Raw genomic sequence first — 23,786 nt, forward strand, 5'->3', positions numbered from 1 at the left:
AAACTAAACTTTAGGATTTCTGGTATCCCACTCACTCTCCAATCACATGACCAAGTATTTTTATTGATTTTTCTTCATGGACTACAGAGTCCATGCAATTTTTATGCTTACCTAATAGGTACCTGTTCTTACAAATGAGTGAAAGGGTTTGGTTGTCAGATGATCACTTTTCAAACTAAAATAAAATGAAGGCATTTCCCTTAATTCTTCCCAATATATCTGAATGAGTGGAAGGGTCAGTTTGAGAAAGGTGTTAGATATTTTGGTATTTTTCTGTAAAACAAGGTGGGATAGTCTGGAACTGTGAATAGCTTATTAGTTTGTGGGTATGTTGTCTTAAGAATAGAATAGCTTTAGAAACACTTTAAAATATTAAACTGATGTCTAGGGCAAATAATGAAGTTTGTTCAGAGAAATTATGCTTGCTTTGATCTTCGAGCAGATAGAGTACAGATGAATGCATGTTCACTAACTCTGCTAGAGTGTTGAATAAAGACTGACAGTCACTTCTAAACTGCTTTATTATTGCAGGTGTCCCAGAAATGCTTAACTTTGACATTATTGCACAATCTCCTCACTTTTGTCTCGTGTGTACTTGGGGGTTTGGGTGGGGAGGAGGTTCCTTCTGTCTGTAAACTTATAATCTTGAAGCTGAAAAGTTCTTAGTATAACTGCTTCTGAGAATGAATTAATGTCTTAGGTTACTTTCTCAGAGCTGACACCTTTTGACTGAAACTGTGCTGTAGGCTTCTGTATTTTTTTCCCCTCATGTATCATTTAGGGCATATATGTCTGCTGACCATGACACATCGACTGTCTGTGCGTGCAAAACTATAGTCCAGCTGCATATTCAGCCCCAGTTCAAGGGGCAGAGTCAGAGCTCCTAGGTGCTGGATTCTCTCTGGCCATATTTAAGTATTGCTGGAAGAGGAAAGAACAGTCTGGAAGTTCTATAAGCATCGCTCTCTTCTAGTCTTTTTTTTTTTTTTTTTTTTTAACAGTGATACTGTAGTCAGCTATCCAAAGACAGTGTGAAAGGAGTCAAATCACAGATCCAAACTAGAACCTGGATCTCTTCATTGAATTTGTATTCTGGCAGTTGTTTCTAGCTTAATTCAGATAATTTCAGTTAAATGGGACTTGTGAGGAAGCTGTAAAAATACCCTGGTACATTGTTTGGTATTTTAGTGGAAATACAGTTAAGTGGGGGAATGAGGGATTAATTAGTGCAGTAATGAATTCATGCCCCTATATAAACAAAAGTTGCAACTATGGATCTGGCAGCTTATGCAGCTCTGTCAGGTGGTACCATTGTGATCCATTTGCTGGTAGGTTGTATATGATGCTTATTTCTGTTTGAATTCGGAGATTTCAAGCTTTTGGAGAATGTGCGTGTGATAATAGAAGGATTTTTTTTCCTGAAAAAGTCAGGAGGCTGCCCAGAGAGACTGTTGAACCTCCATCCTTGGCAGTGTTCAGTGCTGTATGATGCTGGTTTGCAGTGTTTCCCTGTTGTCTGACTTGACATCAGTTTATTTGCTGTGAATTTGTCTCCTTCTCTGGATACGCCATGGAAGTTCTTTGTACTTTCTTTACAGAGGTGATTCAACAGAGGTATTCTGCGGGAAAGAGTGAACTTCGGAGATAATGGTTTCAGGAGGCTGCATAGATTTGTATGGGCAATACCTTTTGCCTAAGCTGATGGCTTCAGTATTCCGTTCTACTTCACTCCACCTTTCCCCTCCAAGCAGTGCAGGTGCTCTAGAGGACGCTGTGCCAGCAGATTCTGCAAATTCTGATGATGAGGGTAGACATCTTAGAGAAGGTCTTGATTTTTTTTCCTAGAAAGCAGTGCTGCAGTAGTGACTACAGTCACTGTGTGATTAGCTATGATAATGGACAGGAGAACAGCATTTTCTCCCAGGAAGTAGAAGTCTTAGAATGTAGAAAAAGACTCTTGCAGTATCTTTTCTCCTGCAGTTGTAATGGAGAAGATGACAAGATGCAAAAAAAAAAAGTAACGAAGATGAATTTGCCAGATGTCCTAACTTTTCTACTTCCTTCAGTACCCACGGGTATTATCCGTAGCTGTTGTGAAGAAGTAGATGGTGTTTTCTTCATCTGTGATGTGCGGATTTTTTGGGGGTTTTTTATTTTATTTTGAAGAGATTCAGATCTTAAAGCAGAAATTTATGCATTTTTAGTTTTATGGTCTGGAAAATTTAAATGTAATGTTTTTGCGTTTAAAACTGAGCATTTAGGAAAACATACCTAATTGTATCCATGCTTCCTTTTTGCTATGATCAGTGAGACAACATTTTATTGTGAATGCATGAAAGATCTCATAATTAATGTTGATGTTTTGGGGATGTTACAGTACAATGTCTTTTCCCTGAGCTGCTGGGAGAGAGAAGATGTTAGGAAACACAGAATCGTGATATTGTCAGCAGGTTTGGCTTATAGCTGCTATTTTCTATACTGGTGGCTTCTGATATGGAGACGTTCTTTGCTTTGATGTGACAAGGGGTATGGGGTATAATATATAACAAAGTTATTAGCTGTCATTAGTCTTTTCCAGCACACTTTGAACAATAAACTTTACTTCAGTGAATAATTGTCAAACTTACAATTGTGCTCATGTGAATACAGAATCATTAAATTGCAATGATATAATTAAAAGGTATATGAATCTGCAGGTTGTGTGGGCCGTCACTGATACAGGATTTGAAGAGAGACCTTTCCAGAGCCTTATTTTCTAACAGTAGAAATGCCTGACACTTTCAGGGTGAGGTGAGTTTTGTTGGTGCGGGGGGGAATAAGTTTTCTTACTCTGCTGTCAATAGGAGAGGAGGGACTGTTGCCTATGAAAGCAGAAGCTAGATAAACTGTAATCATGGTGTTCTTCCTGAGTGCATTTTAACTGTGTTTTTATTGATTCATTGATGGACAGGAGGAGGAGGGAAGAGAGGAGAGAGTTGTGTTCAGTAGTCAGTAGCAGCAGAACTACAACCTGTTAATTTCCTCAGCAGAAGGAAGGGGTTGCTGTCCCTAAGAATTTAGTATGTAGCAGAGAAATTGCTAAGAAACCTCTGTTACCACAAGCTCATGAACTTTGCCAAACAGCAGCAGTGATAAGTATTATCGTACATATATCTTACAAGTGCAAATTTGTTTTCTCAAGTATAATGAAACTTTAAAAGCGTTTAAGAGAAATAGGCTGTGTAAGCCTATGTCATAAACCACTCACGACTTGACTTGTCTGTCAAGGAAAATCCTTGTCAGAAGGCATTACTTTGTTCCTTAGTATGCACTTCGTAGTCTTGCTAAGCAAACTCAGTCTAAATTTACTGAAATCTGCACCGAGTGGCCAGTAACATTTTAAGTGTTCTGTCTGTAAAGAAAGTAGTATTTGTTGTGATGCGAAAGTACTTGTCCTTTCTACCTGCTCTCAACTCACTTGGTGAATAAATTGTGGAATTCCTTCTACAGTGCATCCAAACCTGGCAGATGTGTGCAGCCTTCGTCTCCAGTCAGCACCAAAGAATGGTGCTGTGCTCTCTGCATAATCAAAGATACTGAATATATGAGTAGTAGAAACTTAAAACCTTTACAGATGTCTTAAATGACTGGAAACATGCACTCTTCCACCACCCCCCTCTCCCCTTTCTAATGAAGAAAGCAAACTGGTTACTATATGAATGTATGTATTAATACATAGCTGTGTCATAGATTTACATTGTGGGGTTTTTGTGTGTCGTAGAGTGGAGTCCCATGTTTGCATGTCTCTGTCTGTGACTTAGGTAGTAATTAGGTAGATGCTGTAAACTCTTGGAGGATGTGAAATTAATGCTTCTGGAATCTCAGTTTGATTCCACTGCTCCTCCTCCCCCCCACCATGATAAAATGGTTGTTACTTTATCAGAGTGCATTGACCGTTTGGGGTTTGAATGTATTATCAGAGGGGACTACAAGGAGGATTAAAAATATGTTACTAGGAGAAATTGATTTTTGGCTTTCTTTATATCTGACTTTCTTTATATATGTTTTTAACATATAATTTGAATTAATCATATATTAATATATTGGCAAGTCGGAAATGTAAATCTGGGGCTGTTTTTCTGAAATATAAAAGTAATTGTGCATGATCTGAGTACTACTGGATCTAACCCAAATGAGAAATAAACCCACTGTTGTCAGAAGGAGATTCCTGATCTCAGATATGTGTCACAGAATAAGTTGCATGATTTAGGTTTGTGTTTCTGAAGTTCTATCAAACATAATTTCAAGAAATAGTCTGTCACTTTCAAAAAAAAAAATCAGAAAGATTAGAGTGAAAAGTTGTTTTTGGTTGCTGGGTTCACTTGATTCATGTATTTTGACTTTTAAACTTTGCTATGTTTTGAGTAATAAAATTATACAGGGATTTTTGTGCGATATTAATACTTTCCCCTTCCTCTCCCCCCCTTTTTTCTTCCTCTCATGTTTTGTCACTGTCATCTCCCTTCAAGTGTAGATTTATTTCTCATACAAATTGTTGTTTTCTTTGGCAGGAACTGCAAGCAAGTCTGTGTGAAATTATGTAATGTCTGAAAAGTTATGTTCATGATTAATTAGCCTATCATGAAACTGTTTTGGTGTGTGTGTGGAATAACTAGATCATACTTTTTATTTATTTGGCTGTGGTAGAAGGCACTCTGGTCAGATCAAGTAACTTTAGAGTGCTTTGTATTAGCTGTTATATACATTACCTGATTACATTTGGAACATGAAATGTATGGCTCTTTTATTGGTCGGTTAATGTGGAGCTTGCATTTAGATTCAAATAAACTTTAAAGGAAACTCGCTTGGGCTGCAAGTATGTCTTATTTCCCAAATAGTAAAATTTATAGTTGTTTGCTTAAAGCTGAACACCCTTTAAATGACACATTATAAGAAAACTTTGCAAGAAGTTAAAAAATGGGGAATGGTATGTTCTATCTGAACTGCATTGACATCAGTGGCACAGCTCTCAGATGGCAGTGGAGTCAAGATCTCAACCAGAATTTTCAGTCTGGAGAGGACTTTCTGTACAATTTATACTGCAGGGACTTCTTTTGGTTTGTTTTTTTCTTGTAGGCTTGCCTTGTTGTGGTGGTGGTGGTGTTTTTGTTCTCAAGAAATCTATCCAGTACAGGTAAAGTATCTTCCAAAAATTCCAAGGTGTAGATGTTCAGTCTTTCAGATATTGACTTGGTTAGCAAGACTTCTTGTTAGTAATGAAGGCTTTTCGGTTATATTGTAAGCATCAAAGCAGGGGTGGGGAGAGAGAAAGGGCCTCTTCCGTGGGTTGGGTTATATAGAATTCTTTATAAGCTGTTATTGAAGTGATCTGTGATTTAGATAATTAGTTTGCAAAACGTTTTCTACACTCTCTAAAAATTCTGATTTGCATCACTTGATTGATATTTCACAAATGCTTGCTTTTTGCAAAACTGAGGGAGATACTGTACTCCTCCTAAATGTAATTAGTCATTTAAATTAGCTTTGCTGTTAAAAACCACCACATGTAATTTCTTGTTTTCACTAAATTAATGGCATTCTTTCTTATGCTGTAAGCATAGATGCTCAATTGTAAGCATTTTAAATAACTACCAGAGAGTTAAGCCGCCAAAGGACAAGAGCTGCAAGTAATACTTTGATTTAGACTGTTAGGAAATAGCAGCATAGCCGATCTTCTTGCTTGTGCCTCGAGATCCGCTGTCTACTTGCTACTTCTGACTGGTTGAGAGAGATGCTTTTCTCACACTAGCCTATAAGGGAGCATAAGGTAATGTAGAGTCTGTAGGGATCAGAATTGCAGACTACCTTGTGAGAGATCGAGGTCAGAATTTTGTTGTATTTATCTGCTAGTGCTAAAACAGCTGAACAGTGAGTACACAAGGTGAAAAAGACTGACTTGTTTACTTGTCCCTTGGCCTTACAGGTTAATCCAGTCCTAAAGACTATGCAGTGAGTTGTACAGGGTAGCTCTTGTCATGCAGCTTCTCTGTTTCCGTTGGGACGTTGCATTTTCTCCTGTATGTGAAGGAAGAGGCAAGGGAAAAAAATCTCTGCACAGAAAATTTTCTGATGAAGTGGATTTCTGCAGTATGTTTTACATGAAGTTATCAGTGTGTCTTGTCCCAGCCATACTCTGCACTCATTTGGAATTAGATCAAAGAAAGTATTTTTGTGGTTGCACTGTACAACAAAACTTGTGGAAGCAGTTTGAGTATTACAGATTAAGACTTTTCGTTTTAAAGGGCAGTAGCCCTTAACTGTGGATGATGGTATAGGTGGAGGTTATTTCATTACTTAGTGCTGTTACTGAATGGAAGTGAACAGGACCAGCTTCCCCTTACATTAAATAATCCTGTCAATGTTGGAGGGAGGTTGATGCTAGAAGACTTAATTTCAAACTTGGGCATGGTCCAGTAGTATTGTTAGGTGGATTTCCTAAGTGATGATTTTTTAAAATACATTCTTTTCTTCAATGATGCCTTTTTGTTGGAGTAGAAGTTTTTTGCCACCTTCTGTAGGCTATCAGCAATACAGTTGCCTTTTTTTGAGGCAGAGCATAACCACCCTGAAGCACTGTTTAAAAATCCCTCACAAAATTACAGTAAGCAAGCTGCTGGCTGAATGAACTTTGCTATGACTGTTCTCCAATCCTGTTATTTCTGTAGTACAAATTCTGATTCTGGGACTCGTACGCTTCCCCTGAATAGTGTGGCAATTTAATATTATTGGTAGGACAGAGAATGGTATCTTGGACTTCACGGGTTTTGTTTAATACTACAGACTTTGAAATAATGTAGAAGATAAATTAAAACCAGGGTTTGAGAGCCTGACTAGACTTGTTCCTAGAAGCCATGCACTACAAATTGCTGCAATAATTATTATTTTTTTTTTAATCTGACTTAAGTGTAATAGTTGAAGGCAAATCTCAAGCCTGTTTCCCTCAAGAGACTTTTATTAAACTTTATGTAATAAGCCTACTTGGAAACCTTTATAAGAAGAACTGGTCTTTTGTGAAATATTTACTGGTAGTCTTCTGAGATGTTAGAGCTCTGGTTTACATAGCATGACTAGTTAACAGTGCTTTATTATATTCTAATGGAGATAATTTTAGTGTATTTGTAAGATCAACTACAGTGATCTGGGTTTTTAATTGTAAAATTACATTTTGATTTGGGGAGGGTAATTTCTTCACAGTATGTCAATATTGAACATTACCTATACATATAAAGAAGCAGGGACTAATAGAGCAATCTGTTTCATTTGTTCAAAATGCCAGTCTCTTAGGTAACACCTTGGGGTATAGGGCTACTTCGCCTATTCACCTTTATTATCCCTCTGTCATGGATTTCAGCTCTTGATCAAGTAAAAAACTGCTATTCTCCTAGGTGTTGTGTAAAATACACTGTATTTACTTTATGGATCTGGCAGATTTTCAATGTCATTGTGTCTTGACTGATGGCTTGTAAAGGTAAATGCCTGCAAGTGATTTCAGTGTCTTGGCTGTTGAATAAACTACTTTTCTTCTCTCAAGAAGAAAGTTCAGTTCCTGTTGGGGGAAAAAAAAAATGAAGCTGTTAGCATTTAATCAGCTATTTTTCCAGCTTTCTCCCTCTTCAGAAAGGAGACCAAGAATGACATAATTTTAAAATAAAGAAATTAAAAATAGATTTTTAGAATTTGTATTGCTCTGTAGCTCACCTCTTAGAGTAGTAGCTTAGTGCCAGTGTTTTTACCAAATAAAAACCAGTGACTCAGCAACAGAAAAGTCAGTGGCCTTGCTGCTGTCAGTTGTTGCCCACAGGAATCTAGGTGTTTAGCTATGTTAGTTATCTACTACTTGGGCCTCAGTAAGAGAAGTGACTGTGTTATTTACACCTGCTCTAAAAATAATTGTTTGAGCAGAAAGGATGTCAAGTTATATGTGTGTGTTAAAACTAAATCCTTTTTTTTAAAAAAAAAAAACCAAAACACTAAACCACAGCAAAACCAGAACATAGCTCTCCTTATTTAAAGCTTCCATTTCATAATCACATTGGTGGAAGAAATCTAAAGAAACAGTTCTTTTGTAATCCCGTATCAGGTTCTGAAACTTGCAGCCTTAATCATTTTGCTTTGGTCCTAGTATTTTTCCCTTCAGGTATGTCAGGCTACTAGGCAGGGTATTTCTTGACTTTGTCTGGAAATTCAGCTGTTTTATCTTGAAGTAGAATGGGGGTCTACTTGTTCTATTTAAAATTGCATTTCAAACACTAGCACAGCCTCATAAAGCCCTACTTCTGTATTTAGTATAGTGCTGCTCAAATCTAGATAGTGCTGACAGTAAACTTGCCCCAAAGAGTAAACTAAATAAAATATGCATATGATCAATTTAATATGCAATTAAACATTTTCCCTGAACAATTAGCATCAAGACAACTAATAATTATCCTTTGCTATGCTGAAAACATGTTATACACTTTTATGTAGGATGACTTTAGTAATAAGTTATGAACAAAAATATGCATATATACAAACATTTGAGTAAACGTAATATTATGGCAATGAAGTGTGTGCTTTTCATACTGGATTTTGTTTAACCTGCTTTAAAGCAACACTTTTGCCAAAATAATGTAGAAATTGACATACCCATGGGATCATGGTCTGTGAATTGCATCACTGCTTAGCTGCTTGTGAATTACGTGTGTCACCTGCTTCAGCCTGGTTGCATTGCAGTAACAGGTAGAATTTGGAGTTAGGAAATGCAGTCCTGTTTGAACAACTGTAAGTACATGGGACAGAAATGAATGGATTCCATGCCAAAACATTTGGAAATCTCCTAAGCATATGAAGAAATAGAGATATATGAAGAAAATGTGAAAATAAGCAGCAAGTCATGAGCAGGATTGTAGAAAGCTAGATATTTACATAATTAAGTTTACCTCTGAATGAATACCTAGAAGTGTACTTAGAGGTGAGATTCTTGGAAGGGTTACATATTAATGATGTGGATAATGTGTGTTTTTTAACTAAATGTCGTCAAACATAATGGATGGCATTGTGGTTGATGGTATAGAAGATGAGGTTATGATGAGGATAATAATCATAGGTAATTGTTTTAAGGCTCACGTGCACTGGTTTTGTGACAGAGTGCATGGTGAGTAACAGAAATGTATGATACTCTCAAGACATTCAGATGGATTTAGAGGATTGAGTTTTGAGGGAAGTGTGAAGAGTGAAAGCTCTTACTACTTTGGAAAAAGAATTGGAGCTACATAAAAAGCAAATGTATTGGAAGATGACCTCATACTTCAACTAATGATTACTCTGTAAGGAGTAATGCAACTTTGAGTATGATTTGGCAGTAGTGATTTCACTTTGGTCTGTGGGAGTCAACAGACTACTTCAGAAAGGGAATGAAGAAAAGCAAGCCTGTTTTTGGTATACTTGAGATTGTTTTGTGTGCCAGATGGAAGAGTTTAATTTTTTTTTCAAAAAAAAAAAAAAAAGGCTTTTTTAGCCAGAAACTGAGGTTCAGGATATGTTGATTTTGAACCAATTGCTCGTCTTGTAGGCAAGTAGGGAACAGAAAGGATCAAGTTTTGAGTTCAAAAAAGTTCTGCAGCCCTTCTAATTTTAACTGTTATTGAAATATCCCTTCAGATGAGTCTGAAAACATCAGGTTTTTTTACATCTTAGGTGTAAAGAAAGTGAATCTGAATTATCTTTATATAAAATTGATCTGAGTTATCTTTATATAAAAATCTAACTTACAAATACATTTTGAATTAATTTCCCAAGGTTACCTTGCAGAATGTGAAAGAAGGGAGCAGACCCAGTAGCAGTTGAATGTGGAATTGAGGAACATTGTCTACATGCAGTACTGATGGTGCATGGTCTTTTCAGTCTTGTCTATATGATACAGACAACTTACAAATGTGTATTGCTGGAGAGAATATATTGCCACAGGTATCAATAATGTAGCTGAAAAGTACTAAACTAACGTCCCACCCCTCGTCAGTCTTTTCACCTCAAAACCACTGAAGACACAGTTTCAAGAAGTCTGAAGACTGCTTGGCCCAAGGTTAGATTTGCACAATGTAGGTGATGGTCATCAGAATTACAGCAAGATGCAACTAGAAAACTGCAGTGTGTATAGGATGTATTTACAGCTTGAGCTATTTCTGACCTGACTGGTAAGCGTAAGTACCCCTTAGTGGCAGGATCTGTAGTTGGGCTCTAATCTCACAGTGGAGAAATGCAGAAGAGGGGACTTCGGGATAGCCTTCTTCATAGCCCAGTTATATCAATAGCCTTGGTTACAGGACTTTTTTTAAATTGTTTTATAAACACTCTCACTACTACAATAATGGAAAGGTGAATATGTTTTTTAATTGTTTAGTCCCAGGTGCAGGACCAAAGCAGGAAACCCACACATGAAATAACAAATTCCCTCCCATTCAGGAGGGAAGAGCCTTCTTTCTGCTGTAGTGCTACCATAGGAATTGACAAAAGATCACAGAAGGGATACAATTTAAGTAAAGTATTGGAGTTCACTAACTTTTGAAACGATAGCAGGGCTATCCAAAGTGTTGGTTTTAGGCTGTCTACCATAGTCCTGTGTGCCTATTAAACTTGGATTATGATTTGAAAGCCTCCTCTCTAAGTGTAGAGGCTTTAGGTTGATTCTGCTAAAAATGAAAGCTGAGCCTCCAGAGGACTGGGAGATTCATCTGCATTTTTGAGTTGCCGCTTTGCACCTTTCTTGAGGAGATGTATCCTGTGCTTTGGGTGGTGATTTTTCAACAGAAAGTGGATTTTTAAAATTTTCAATGGATATAAACTGCAAACAAAACATGAATGCAGGTTGGCTTATGTGCAACTAATTAAGCGGATCAGGGCAAATGAATAAACCTCTTTCTAGAAAAGGTACGTGTGTGTACATGTGTGTTTCTGTGGGTTTTTTCTGGCGTTTTTGATCAAGATTTCCTCTTCCTTGCATGTTGAGCAATATTCACTATGTAGAGCACTAATCTTAGTTGGTTTCTTGAATACAGCTGAAGCAACTTTAATAAATTGAGATTTGCTTTGGTTTTGATTCTAAGATCTTGTACTACTATATGAAACAACAAAAGTCTAATTTGAAGTAGAATTTTACTCTTACAGTCTTTTCCATATTGCAAGGAAAAGAGACTTTTGAAGCCTGAAGTTGCATTCTGTTTTCTGGGCAGTAATTGTTGTGAGCTTCCCTGTTCTAAGTTGTTAACATTTCCCAGTTTGGAAGAGAGCATGAATGCTCCTTTCAGTAACTTAAAAATAGAAACTGTATTTAGAAAACTGTCTAGTAGTATATGCTGTTTTATGCATGTCTTCATAAGCAAGTGCTGTAATGAGGAGGATGCAGGTTAACTCTTTCATCTATTCAGTTCCATCAGCTGTAGTGGCGCTTGTTGACTGATGAGGTTAATAGTAAGGCACACAAAGTGACATGAGGAGCTGTGTTCAAGTAGGACACATCATATCCAGGGAGGCAGATGATATATTTTCCTGTGAGAGCTAGTTAAAATACTCTGGAAGAGAAATGTCTAAACATACAATTTTGCATTGTAGGCTTGCCTGTCTTTTTTAGGGTGGGAAGGAAGAGGCAAGTTTTTTGGTTTTACACTTCTTGACTTAAAAAAAAAAAGTAGCTGTTTTAAGGATATGGAATGGAATTATTGGCTGAAGAACAATCAAAAAGCTGGGAATAACTTCGTGTATGCTCGGCATACATCGTTTCAGCTCAGGTTTGCAAGGGAACCGGTGTGCTTACATGAATAGAGTTCTCAAGCCTGTCTAAGGAACCATAGGTTTCTTATGGGCTGAGGTAGGAGACTGCTCCCCCTCCTGCTATTACCTGTAGAAATATGTCAATTTGATTGCACTTTCAGGAGTTTCCCACTTCATCGGGAGTGCAGGATGGAAGTGAGATTTCCAGTTTTCAAGATGACAATTCAGGAATGTTATATGAGAGCTGATCTTTATAGGTGTGCCCTCACAATCTTCTTCACCAGTCATCCACTGATTGCTCTGTGTGTGTCCACACAAAGTGGAGGTCATGGACCTGCAAGAATGTGCTTAGAACTCTGAGATCTAGTATCACTGTTGCAGTTAAATGCCTTTCGGGTGTGTGAATCCAGGACACGAAGGTTTTTAAACTTCTCTGTTTGGGTGTTCACGTACTTCTCACAGTTACGTTGTGTATCATAATTCCCATACAGACATACACCCTTTGAAAGTACAGGAGAGGGATGTGAGCAGAGGAAGCCACTCTGTAGTAACGAAATCAGAATTTTGCAGAGCAAAAGAGAACACGAACCTGTATTCTTGCAATAAAGATACTATTATGGGGGAAGAGGAGAAGCTTCAGGCTATAGTTCTTCCTCAACACATGCTGTTTATGTAACTTATTGACGCAAAGGTGTACTAAAAAAATTTGGCACCCAGAATTGTCCTTTTTTCTTGGAACTGCCCTTGTGCTGCCTTTTGCTTTGTGCTCTCTGGATGTGTAGGTGCTACTTCAAGGTTTGTGACAGGTCTAATGTTTTCACACTTCTGCAGTAGTAGCCTGTCAGTATGTTTCTACCATCATTTGAGTTAGTGTGTACTTTTTACCCTGTGATACCTGTGTGGTACTGTAGAGCTAGCATGGGATCTACTGGACAGTTGTCATTAAGAAATTGTTTTAAAAAAAACAAAGTTTAGCTTACCATATAATAACTAGTTCCTCAAATGCGATGGATTTCTTTCAGATGTGGAAATTAAATTCAGGTGTTTTTTTTACCTACAGAATGGATGCAGTAAGGGGATTGCAACTGAAAGTACCCGTAATACCTTGTCTTGCCTGTGACCAAGAGCAACTGTTTCAGTAGCTGAGACTAGAAATCAGTACCTGTGGCTCACTTAGTTTTTGTTTTTCAATATTAATTAAAAAAAAAAAACACACCACCAGTATTTAGAGATGCTACTGGTAGTATTTCTTGTTCACAGACTACTTTTTTCAAATTATGATATGATGGTCAAAAAAATAAATAAAAAAAGCCCGTGATGGTGTTTTGTTGAAAATGTGCATATTCTGAGAAAGCAAGCTTGGCTGCTTCTGTCCTTCCTAAGGCTGTAAATAGTTAAGTAATTGAAGTAGGGTGAAGATTGGGACCAGAACAGTGGATCCCTAGTGAAGATTCCATTTTCAATAAAATTTGCCTCTCTATCCTATTAACTTTGAAATTACTTGCATGCTGTTTCTATTCATAGGATAATAGAGATCTAATATTTGTGTATCATGCGTAAGGATATGTCTTCCAGCAGGTTGTCAGATGATGTTAGGGTGTTTCTGAAAAGACATTGAGAGACAGTTGCAAATGTGAATAGTTGAGGGTTTTGGTTTACAGTTCGAACTTCAATTTCTTGGGAGTATATGTGAAACTTTTCATGTCTTTTAACATATATATAACATTTAATGAGACTAGCACTTAAAACCATAATTGTGTGTACATGGCTAATGCCTAGCAGTTTTCAGACAATCTGTTTAAAACCTCAGAGTGCTATAGCAATGCAAATAGTAATCTCCTTGCTTTCAGTGGGATTTATAGTTGTGAGTAACTTTGCATACTCAAAAATAAGACTTTTCAAGAGTTAACGATGTGACTCTTTGGGAAGTGGGATGTTAGAACATGCTAAATGCTTTAAGAATTTAATGGGAATTATAAATGTAGTCAGATGAGCATGTAAGCTCTACAAGCACAGAAACAACAGTAGGAAAATAATTGTTATTTCTGGGCCAGAGTTTTGAGACTCATTCTGTTGTAAGGTAACAGAAGTCCAGCTGAATTTTTACCAAGGATTCATTTTATGCAGTGGCAAAGCCTGTTAGTTTCTCAAAATAGATAGCTGTGATTCATATAAATAAATAAAATAGTTTACTGGTTGCATACATGACTTCAAGGTCTTTGCTTAAATATGGAAACTGCACTACTTTAACTAAATGCTAACACTATGTTGTTATTTCTAAATTAGTATAATTTTTGTGTGGACCAATCTCAGAGTTTGCAGTATATGTCAAGACTGTGAAAAAGCAGTAAGGATAGTGGGTCCTTAATGTTTCAGAACTTGTAAAATATATGCTAAATAGTTGAAACTCATGTTTGGTTTTTTTTCTTCTTTAAATTTTAAAAACACTTCCTGAAGTCACCAAACCCAGTATTTTTTGTTATTTTTAGTCTTTATCTGTAGCACAAACTTCTAAATATGGCTTTTCTTCTTTTCTGAAGTGACTGAAAAGATGAAGTTATAATCAAAATTTGGTATACACACATTCGTGTACTTTTCAGTGAAAATGATCTTAAGTGTTAAGATAATCACAAACAAGTGTTGTCTAAAATAAGTTTAAAACTATAAATGTTGTGAAATTACATTTTGGGGATGTGCTTACTCTAAACATTGGGGTGTCGGGGAGAAACCTGAACTTCTTATGGAAAGGTTGCTGTAGCATCCAGTGCTCCACTGACATCTTTGGCACTGCGTCTGAGTCCTTGCCAGTCTGTGGACATGCGGCTAGCATCCTTCTTAGGCTTGATTCCTTGGGTAGCCCATGGGTTTTTTTCTAATTACTGCAGTAACCCGAATCTGGAAACACTACTCTCTGTTCTTTAATTCCCTGGTGTTTCTGCTCTGCCAGATGTTAAAGTTGGATGATATTTTAGATTCTTTATGGTGAATGATGTCACTTGTGCCTTTTCTCTTTTCCTTTGTTATGTGGGTGGTTGCGCTTCCTTCCTTTTTCTACCCTGTATCAAATGCATGCAAGAGGATGAACTGTGATGCTGTCCTTCTCCGCCTCACCTGCTGCACCAACTTGCAGTCTCCACTTCCCCCTCTACCCCTGCCAAGATCCCCATGATTTGTTCTTCTGCTCGTGCATTCTTGCCTTGCATGGTGGGGTAATGGCGTGGAAATCTTCCTTTTCCCATTGCTCAAGTTGAGGCTGTGTAGGCACGCTGAGGTGAAATCATGAATGGGTTTGCATTTCCTTCCTGATGAATGGCAGTCACTTTCAGACTTGACCATCTGGTGGTCTTCAGTCTTTCTCTGTAGATACTTACTGGTGGGCACTTGAATATGATACTTGTTCCGATGGTTTTGGTTTGTTTGCGGGGTCTTTATGCAACACAGAAAACATCATAGTGTATATGGTATACCACATTTTTGTTGGGAGTAACTGAGCTGCAGACTTTACTTGTTCCTTCATCTTTTTAGTGCCCTCTTTAGGAAAGTAGGGCATTTATGAGATCAGAGCAAGAGTTTATGTAATGCCTGAAGCAGAGACACTAACTGGGACTTGCTAAATAGTCTGTGATATTCTTTATACTAAGCCAGTCTCTTGAAAACGTACCTGCATAGCTTTTCTGGTTCACACAACTTTTATGACAAGTGTTCTGATCGGCTGCAGTCGGTGGCTGTTTATAGGAATAATTTTGCCTCTGCATTTTTGCCTGAAGGGAAGCGGGGGGATACATTTGAGATTTTCTGTTGTGAATGTTAAAAATAATGCCTGGTTTAACATTTGTACTCTGTGCGTAGCAAGATTAAATAGATATCTTCTCCCAAAAACTAATAATTTGTCAGTGTAAAGTGATACAATCTGTTTAAAACTTGTATATATTTGAGCAATTTATATACTGTATTTTGCAGCATAATCCTTTCCTACTTATTGTAGGGAACTAAGAATGTAAACATAGGCAGATGATCACAGTGTGTGCATCATAAGGGTTTCTGAGCCAGAATTACTAAGAAGAGTAAAAATGTCGTGATATTGTACTTGGTTTTAACACTGTTTAGACGATTGGTGGACTGCAGTGGTTGGATGTATGGTGTTTTAAAGGATTGATGAACTGTGACAGTTGGATGTATGATGCTTAAGTATTGTTCAGTTTCTAATTGGAAAGTAAAAAAAAAAACAACCACCTGTTTACAGGTGCTGAGTTGATGGTCTCTTACTGCTCTATGGCATATAATATATTGAAAAAAAAAATCCTATTGCTGGACTGCTTTTTGTGAAGCTTCAGTTTTTGAATGCAACTGCATATTGGCATAAGGTATGAATTTTCTGCAAATTTGCCCTTACTGCAATTGGAAATACAGCACAGGCAATAGAGAAATAGAAAACAGAGCAGCCTTTTAAATTTGGATGTACAGTTTCTAGTGACCTAGAAAACTAAACCCTTTTGAAAGCTGTAATTTACCTTGTTCCCAAAATTAAGGGAATGAAAAATTCTTCTCAGTTTATTAGCTCTGTTGAAGAAATAATAGTATGTTACTGGATAAGCATTACTGGGTAAGTTATTCAGACCCATCTTCAGTGGCAGAGCAGACACCATACTCTTAAAGTTTTTGTAACACAGTTATTGATGTAGTTCTTAAATAGTAGATGAAAAAGTTATTTTCCTTTGAGGTTGAATGACAAGAAAAATATTACAGGTTCATCTGGTGTCAAATATTGCAGTGTTGAATAACTGGCCATACTAGTTCCTCTTAGAGATGAAATAGAATTAACCTTCCTGGTGATTAATCATTGTTATTCAGAAGATGATACTTGATTGCTAAGAGGAGAGACCGGTAGGAGATGCATTTCTGTTTGGATTATATCCTGACCTGATCAAAAAACCAAACTACACACCACCACCCCCCCTCAACCAAAACCCACTTAATTTATCCTAATTGAGACAGTTGCGAGCCAGAAATAATACTAGCAGCATGAATATGGTTTTGCTTTGACTGTGCAAGCTAATGCAATATGAAACTACATTTTGTTTACTGTGCTGACAAGAATGTGTGTATTCTTAACTTTCAGTAGCTCAGGGATCAGATCCAGTAATACAGTTATTAATGTAAATGGTTTCAAAATATATACTGGAACCTGTAAGTTTCTTGAAAACTTGTGTGTGAAGTGATAGGATTTGCAAGCTCTCTATTATTAGGTTTGGTATGGGAACATCAGTCTTTGTAGCCCTGAACTGCCAACAACCTTTGTCCTTTATTTTACCTTCAGTTAAAAACAAAAAAAAAAATAAAGGGGGGGGGGGATAGGGAAGTAAATGAATGTTGGCTAATGGCCATGTCTTTTCCTAGAGCAAGAAAAAAAAAAATCTTGGAAGGATTAATGAGATTGTGGACCTGGATTTGAATGATACGTAATGTTTTGTAAATTATTTATCAGAGCAAGCCTTTCTGAAATGGCTAAAGCGCTGTTATATTAAAGGCAAGGAGAACGATATGCTTGCCAAGAGGAGATTTTATTGGATTCCACTGAAAGAATAATTTTTCTTTTAAAATTAACTGCTACTTAAAGTTTAATACAGATAAGAAATGTCCACAAGATGCTGCAAGTAAATAGTTGTGTTTGGATAGCTCTGAACCATTTTTCTGCTGCTGATTATTTGTATAATTCATGTATTTTTTTTTTTTGATTAATATAATTTTGCTCCAAATGCAAGTCTGTTCAAAACTATAATGATGGGACAGATCTGTTGAATTATGGTAGCTTACAGTAAGAATAGTAACTAATTCATTTTCTTTTATTTGTATATGCGTTGTTTTTAACTTGCAAGTGAAAAATTCTGCAGGTAATTGGCATATCCTTTCCCACCTATAGAATTACTGATGTCATTCAATGCCATCCTGCCAAAGCTGACAAAGAATATCAATAATTTTTTTTAATTTTTTGAAGCATGACTAAATTGGAAATCTGCCAGTTTTATAACTTGAACAATTACTTTTGTCCAGGTAGCAATTTAATATTTCAGCTATCCATATAATCCATAATGGAGGCCTTAGTAAGACTAAGGACTGCAGAGCATGTTTGTTCCTATTAGTTGTAAGAAGGTAATATTGCAGTTCCCTTTTGTAGTTTATGGAAAAGGGCAGACATCTCCATACTTAAGGAAATTCTTTGGCTCTGGTCATCTTTTACGTGTATTCTTTGGGGTGTACAAGTATGTCAGTATTCCAATAATTGGATTGTGAAGAGGTGAACAGTGAGCAGACCCTCTGAGGACTAAGCTTTCAGAAAAAGTACTATGCCTCAGGGTATGTTTATGTAGAAGTTGTTGTAGGCTATCGTAAGGATATGTGTGCTCCTCTTGGCTGGGTAGGACAACTTTAGCTTGCGGGTGTAACTATTCTCTGGAATCTGCTGCTTGATCTAAGATGATCCTAAAGCTCAATAATATAAACCTAGTTTCAGGATTTCTGTATTATGTTGTCTTGAGGTATAAGGGCTTATCTACACTGAACTGATACCTTCTCAAGAATACCCTTAAAAACAAGCATTCCCCACTTTGCAGAACTGTAATGGAATGCAGATTCATAGGTCAAGTGAAGATAGTCTGTCACCTATCAAAGTATTATGCCATAGAGTGGAAGTGTAAAAACTGAAGGTGAAAACAGCAAATAATTACTTTCATATATAAAATTAACAGCATTGCTTAGCTAAATCTGGAAACTATGAATTTGTTGAAAAACTGTTTTAATTTTTGAGCTGTTGTGATACTACTGCTAGAGGCCAGTCTGGGAAGGTACTGTATTATTTGAGTATGCCACTTGAAGAAGTAGTTGTACATCATTTTATTCGTTACAGATCTATTTACAGATACTTCTATGTAGGCATTAACACATGAATATTTTGGATGATGCAGGTAAGTAGTTTCATTAAAGCTTTAAAATTTATTGCAGAAACCGTTTTGGGGTGTTTGATAGTTTGTCACATAGCAGATTAGGAAGATCGGGAGGTAAGTTTGTATCAATTCTTAAGTCTTTGTCTGAAAAGGTCTGTGTATTGCTTCCAAACATTGAAAGATTTGCATGGTTTTTTTTTATTCTGATTCTGTATCATAGCTGATGGGACTCATCAAACTGGAATGGATAACTAGTGATCTGTTGAATCCAGTGCTTTTACCCTAAAGTGGTAGTTTCAGAGGGAAGTGTGAGTTGTATTAGATGGAAAAGTAAAAAAGTGTGTCTTAAATTTGAGCATTCTTGTAAAAGTTCCTGTTTTCTTGTGGAAAGGAACTATATTCATCTGTAACAGAGGCCAGTTTGCATCTTAATCTTTGAGCACTATTGCATCTGAAGAACAAGTGATTGTGTTCTGGAGTCGAAATTGTGTGTTCAAGAATAGTGTCCTAAGTTCTAGTTTTTCCTTGGTTTTGTTAACGCTAGTCTTGTATTGGAGAGATTTACATGAATTAGTACAAGGTTGCTTATTATGGGCCAACTTAACGTTTATGAAATATGTGAAGATAAGAAACTTTGTTATTCCAAAGTTACTGAAATGGATGTTTGTCTCGGTAATTAATATGTGGTACAACAAAATGTCAGGTAAAATTGAAAGAAAAGAAAAGACCACTGAGGCTTTTTCTTTGCTAGCTAACTCTGATTATTTATTTTTAAATCTAGCCACGAGCTGATCCCATCCCGATATGTAGCTTTTGTTTGGGAACGAAAGAATCAAATCGTGAAAAAAAACCAGAAGAGCTGTTGTCTTGTGCAGACTGTGGCAGCAGTGGTAAGTTGGCTGAATTTACAAATACTAGAAATGTTTATGTTTAAGTCTGGTTTTAAGGTATTAAAAACATTTTAAGCTTCTGAATGTCATCTTCTCTTTGGACTTAGAGAACTGAAACAAAATGGGGGGTGGAAGAGACTTTTTTACTAAAATTTTTTTATCTGGTTAACTACAAATGAGAGGTGTGAATTCATCTTTATGCCAAAAGTATAGATCTGCTGAATAAATTCATAGGGAAAGCATGCTTTTAAAATACTGCGAGTCTGTTATTGTTTGGGATCTATGATTGATCAGTTTTGCATTGTGACATCCAGTGATGATCAAGAATTTTGCTTGCACAGATTTGCAACATTTCAGAAGCTGAAGAATAATAGTAATAATAAAGACTGTAACAGTCTCTTCTGTTGTGTATCTTGTGTATCCAAATTTTTTTTTTTTTTAAATAAAACTCTTTTGTCACTCAAGTGGGAATCTGAATATTTCAAATAACATACTAAAGCTGATAGACACCTTTTGCTTGTCGGGCACAAGATAGTGACATGGTACTGATCATAGGTTACCTTGCTCCTGTGTGTTACAGCAGCTCTTGCAGACTCCGTTCAACTGCTCTGAATGCAAGTTCTTCCCTTAAAGTGAGCAACTAAGTTAATTTTTAAAATATAGCATAGCATACTTGGTTTGCGCAGTGCTTCTGCATGGGTGATACCAAATGTGTTCTTGGCCGAGGTTATTCATGGTTTGCAGAGGGATTTGGCTAAGAAACTTGGGCAAATGTCTTGAGCAACTCTATGCCATAAAGCTTTCTCTGGTGCAACTGTAGAGTTCTGGGTGTGAAAATCCTCTGATCAGTTTAGCTATTCTGAACAAAAACCCTGTGGAAAATAACTTTATGCTGGAAGAGGAGTTATTTGGCCAGTATAGTTTGTCAGTTGAGTAGACTGCTTCTTGTTTAGCTGTGCCAGTTAAAAATCTTTTGCTTCCGTAAGCTTACAGTTGCATTGAGAAGTACTTCTGGTAGAGCATTGCAATGTGGGCCATCCCATCCCGTCGCAAAGACAAAATTGCAGTGCTGCTTAAAGTCACAGGCTGCAACATCCAACTGCTTGGTACTGCCTCTTTGTGCTGGCACCTGATTGCCTATAAACTGGACTGAGGAACAAATGTAGTTGAAAGACAAGTTTGATCAGTTCCCTAGTCCAGTTCACTGCAGAGCCATGCCAGCTTCTATGCCAGAACGAAGAAGAGGGAAAGGCTTGCGAGGGAAGTGAGTAGAGAAGCGGTAGGGTCTGCGTAAGCCAGCACTGCTTTCAAGAAGGCTGGAAGTGACAGTATTGTTTTGGTGTCTTTGAATTCAGAGTCCATGTGTATCATCATTTCATAGGTGTGCTGAAGATAGTCTGTCTTGGGTACTGTGATAGCTATGTAAGTGCTTGAGTGAAAACAAAACAGTGTGGACCAAAAATGTGTTTTCAGTTAATCAGGATCTGCTTTTGATTGTGTGCTTCTGAATCCGTCACCTCGGACAGATTCTTTTTATTTTAGCCAGTGTATTCTTTAGTATTTAGCAAACGATTAAACAGTGAAGTAAGGCAGTGGCTTTTTCACCCCAGTATGCAAAACCAAACCCCACAGATTTTAAACTGTCTTCCTTTAATGGTTTACAGGTTTCCTGTATTTTCAAATCTGTATTCTAATATTTGGAAATATAATAGGATTTGTGCTTGGTTAGACTCTGATACACAGAGTTTACATTAATCAGGTGGGCTTAGATATCAGCTACTCTTCTGTTGTGTAATAATCCCCTGGTAGGTCTAAGACACTTTAGAACTGGAAGTCTCGACTTTCATGGATCAGCTTGGATTTGAATTAACACTGATACATTCTCTCTGCCTCATTAAGACTAAATTGTCTTTAATTAGTTCCTCAGACGGATGAGATATAAAGAATGAAATGTTGAGACTGCCAATCAGATTGCTGGATGGTTAAACTTTAGCTACTGATGCCTGACGAAAATAAAAACCCATCTCAATGCAATTTATAAATAACAAAACTTCACTCAAGTGGAGGTTTATTGTAATTGGATTTGTAATTTTGCATATTGCAGTGTATCTCAAAGCTGGTCTTGCTGTCTAACAAACATAAAGGAAATTGCATGTTGCGCACAGCAAGCAGATTGTTCAGTTGATCAGAGATTAAATTGCAGTGCCCACTACTGGCATGTCTGCTTTCCTTTATGGTTTTGTGTCAGTTGCTTGTGTCTGTTCAGATAAAGCTTGTGCATTCTGAAAGCAGAAACTATCCAGATATCTGCACATTTCACTGATGTTACTTTTATTTTGTAGTATTTGGGAGGATAATGTATTTGAGCAGTGCAAATGAAATGCATTGCTATGTCACTTTGCACAGGGCATTTTCTAAAGGAGTAAGATGAGGGATGTCAGATGTGAGAGAACAAATCTTATTACGAAAGCAAACATTGCTCCTCTTCCCTGCCATCCCCCCCCCCATGGTTTTTTCCCCCTGTGCTTTTTTCCCCCTTATCTTTTCATTTTGAAAAATCGATTAGTCTTGAGAACTGGAATCGAACTCTGCTTCTGTTTTCCCAGTTGAGAGATGAAGAAGGAATTAAAGAGCTGCTGCTGACAGATTTTTAAAGGGTGTTGAAGTTTTAGAAAGAGGAGGGGAAAAAAGTTGAGCTACTAGGGAACTATAATAAATACTTTAAAAAAAGGGGAAAAAATAGCTAAAAGTAGAATGCCTGCAAGTACTGTCCTTTCAAACAAATAGTATGTTAGGCTGAGAAGGCAAGAGGGTTACCGATCAAAGATAGGTAGGGCAGGCTGGAGAGAAGAGTAACAAAGACAGCAGACTCGGGTCAGGAGGAGTAGGGACAGAAAATGTTTGGAAAGGACTGTGCAAAGGTTGCTTTATAAAGGAGATTTAGGGTATGCTTTAAGAATAAGGGAACATGGGAATTGTATTAATTATTGCGGTCTGTGGGAGGATGTTGGCTAGTTGGATAAAATGAACTGCTAAGAAACCTGCAGGTGGAAAAAGCTATTACATAGGTGCACTGATCCTCTCTGCTCATAGGTAAAGTCACCCTAAATAATAATACTTTCTTCCTAAAATGTTGCCAACACAAGACTTTTTTTTAATGAATTATCTTATATGTTAGTTCGCAACATTTGTATCAAAGTTAAAAATAACTGGAGATACCAGCCTATCTAATTTAGCGCTGCCCATAGTTCTGGTCACTGATATAATGCGTGTTCTTTTAAAAGACTAGTTGTTTTGTCAAATCGTTTGAAGAATAAAGAAACCCCAAATTTGCAATGAGGAAACAAAAGTGGGCAGGTTAAAGGAGTTGCCTTCAGTCACCAAGGAGTGAGACATTATGCTTTATTTTTCTGATGTCACCTATTTCTGCCACAACAATGCCTCACAAATATTAACCTTCTCCAACTGGGATGGATAAGAATGAATTTTAAAGCATTTAATTTTAATAGGTTTATTTTAAAGTAAGCCTATATGTATTCTTGGTGGAAATTGCCAGCTTTCAAAGGTCTAAATTTCCGGTAATCTGTTAAACTTGTGTGCTACATTAAAATATTGATGCTGCTGAGGTTTAAAAGAAAGTCAAGTGATTGAACCAGGAGAAATTACCATCTGAAACACTTAAAACTAGAGATTGATCAAGTGTTGAAAACCTCTTGGCAGGATGTATCAGCTTCTGGATATGGAGAAGATGGTATGTTTTCAGTTTCAGTTTAGATCAGTTAGAGCTGAAATACTCTGAATTTTAAAGCCAGAAACATGCTTTCCCTCTTCAGCTCTTTCAAATTTAAAGAAACTAGCTGTAAAAATCACTGGAGGTCACAGTGACTCCATTTAACTGTCTACAGAAATTTGTTAACAGAGTCGCTTTTAATAGTGAAAGCTGTGTTGATTACGATTTCATCTCTGGTAAGCATTCCTCTCTACTTGTTATATTTGCATGATGTCAATTTGTGTCGAAAATGCAGAGTGTAAGTACTATCAGCTATTAAAGAGCAATACCATATAGTATTTTGAAATCAGAAAATTTCTGTGCTGTCTCTGCTAGTGCATACCTTGGAAAGACAGTAAAAGAAGATGGCAGATGTGTAGTGAAGATTCCCATTTGCACTCT

The 23,786-nt window shown here is 37.0% G+C and overlaps 1 protein-coding gene across 1 annotated transcript in view; it reads left to right on the forward strand.

The window, feature by feature from the left end:
* The first annotated feature begins 18,740 nt into the window (after nucleotides 1–18,740).
* The window catches only part of KAT6B (K(lysine) acetyltransferase 6B), a 57,821-nt gene continuing 52,775 nt past the window's right edge, over nucleotides 18,741–23,786 (forward strand). Inside the window, exons 1-2 of the mRNA XM_009701701.1 lie at nucleotides 18,741–18,746; nucleotides 19,507–19,615. Of these exons, the coding sequence (XP_009700003.1) occupies nucleotides 18,741–18,746; nucleotides 19,507–19,615 (115 nt within the window). The remainder of the gene's footprint in view (nucleotides 18,747–19,506; nucleotides 19,616–23,786) is intronic.

Source organism: Cariama cristata, unplaced genomic scaffold (genome assembly GCF_000690535.1).
Source record: "Cariama cristata isolate BGI_N322 unplaced genomic scaffold, ASM69053v1 scaffold20096, whole genome shotgun sequence".
In the NCBI taxonomy this organism is placed as follows: Eukaryota; Metazoa; Chordata; class Aves; order Cariamiformes; family Cariamidae; genus Cariama; species Cariama cristata.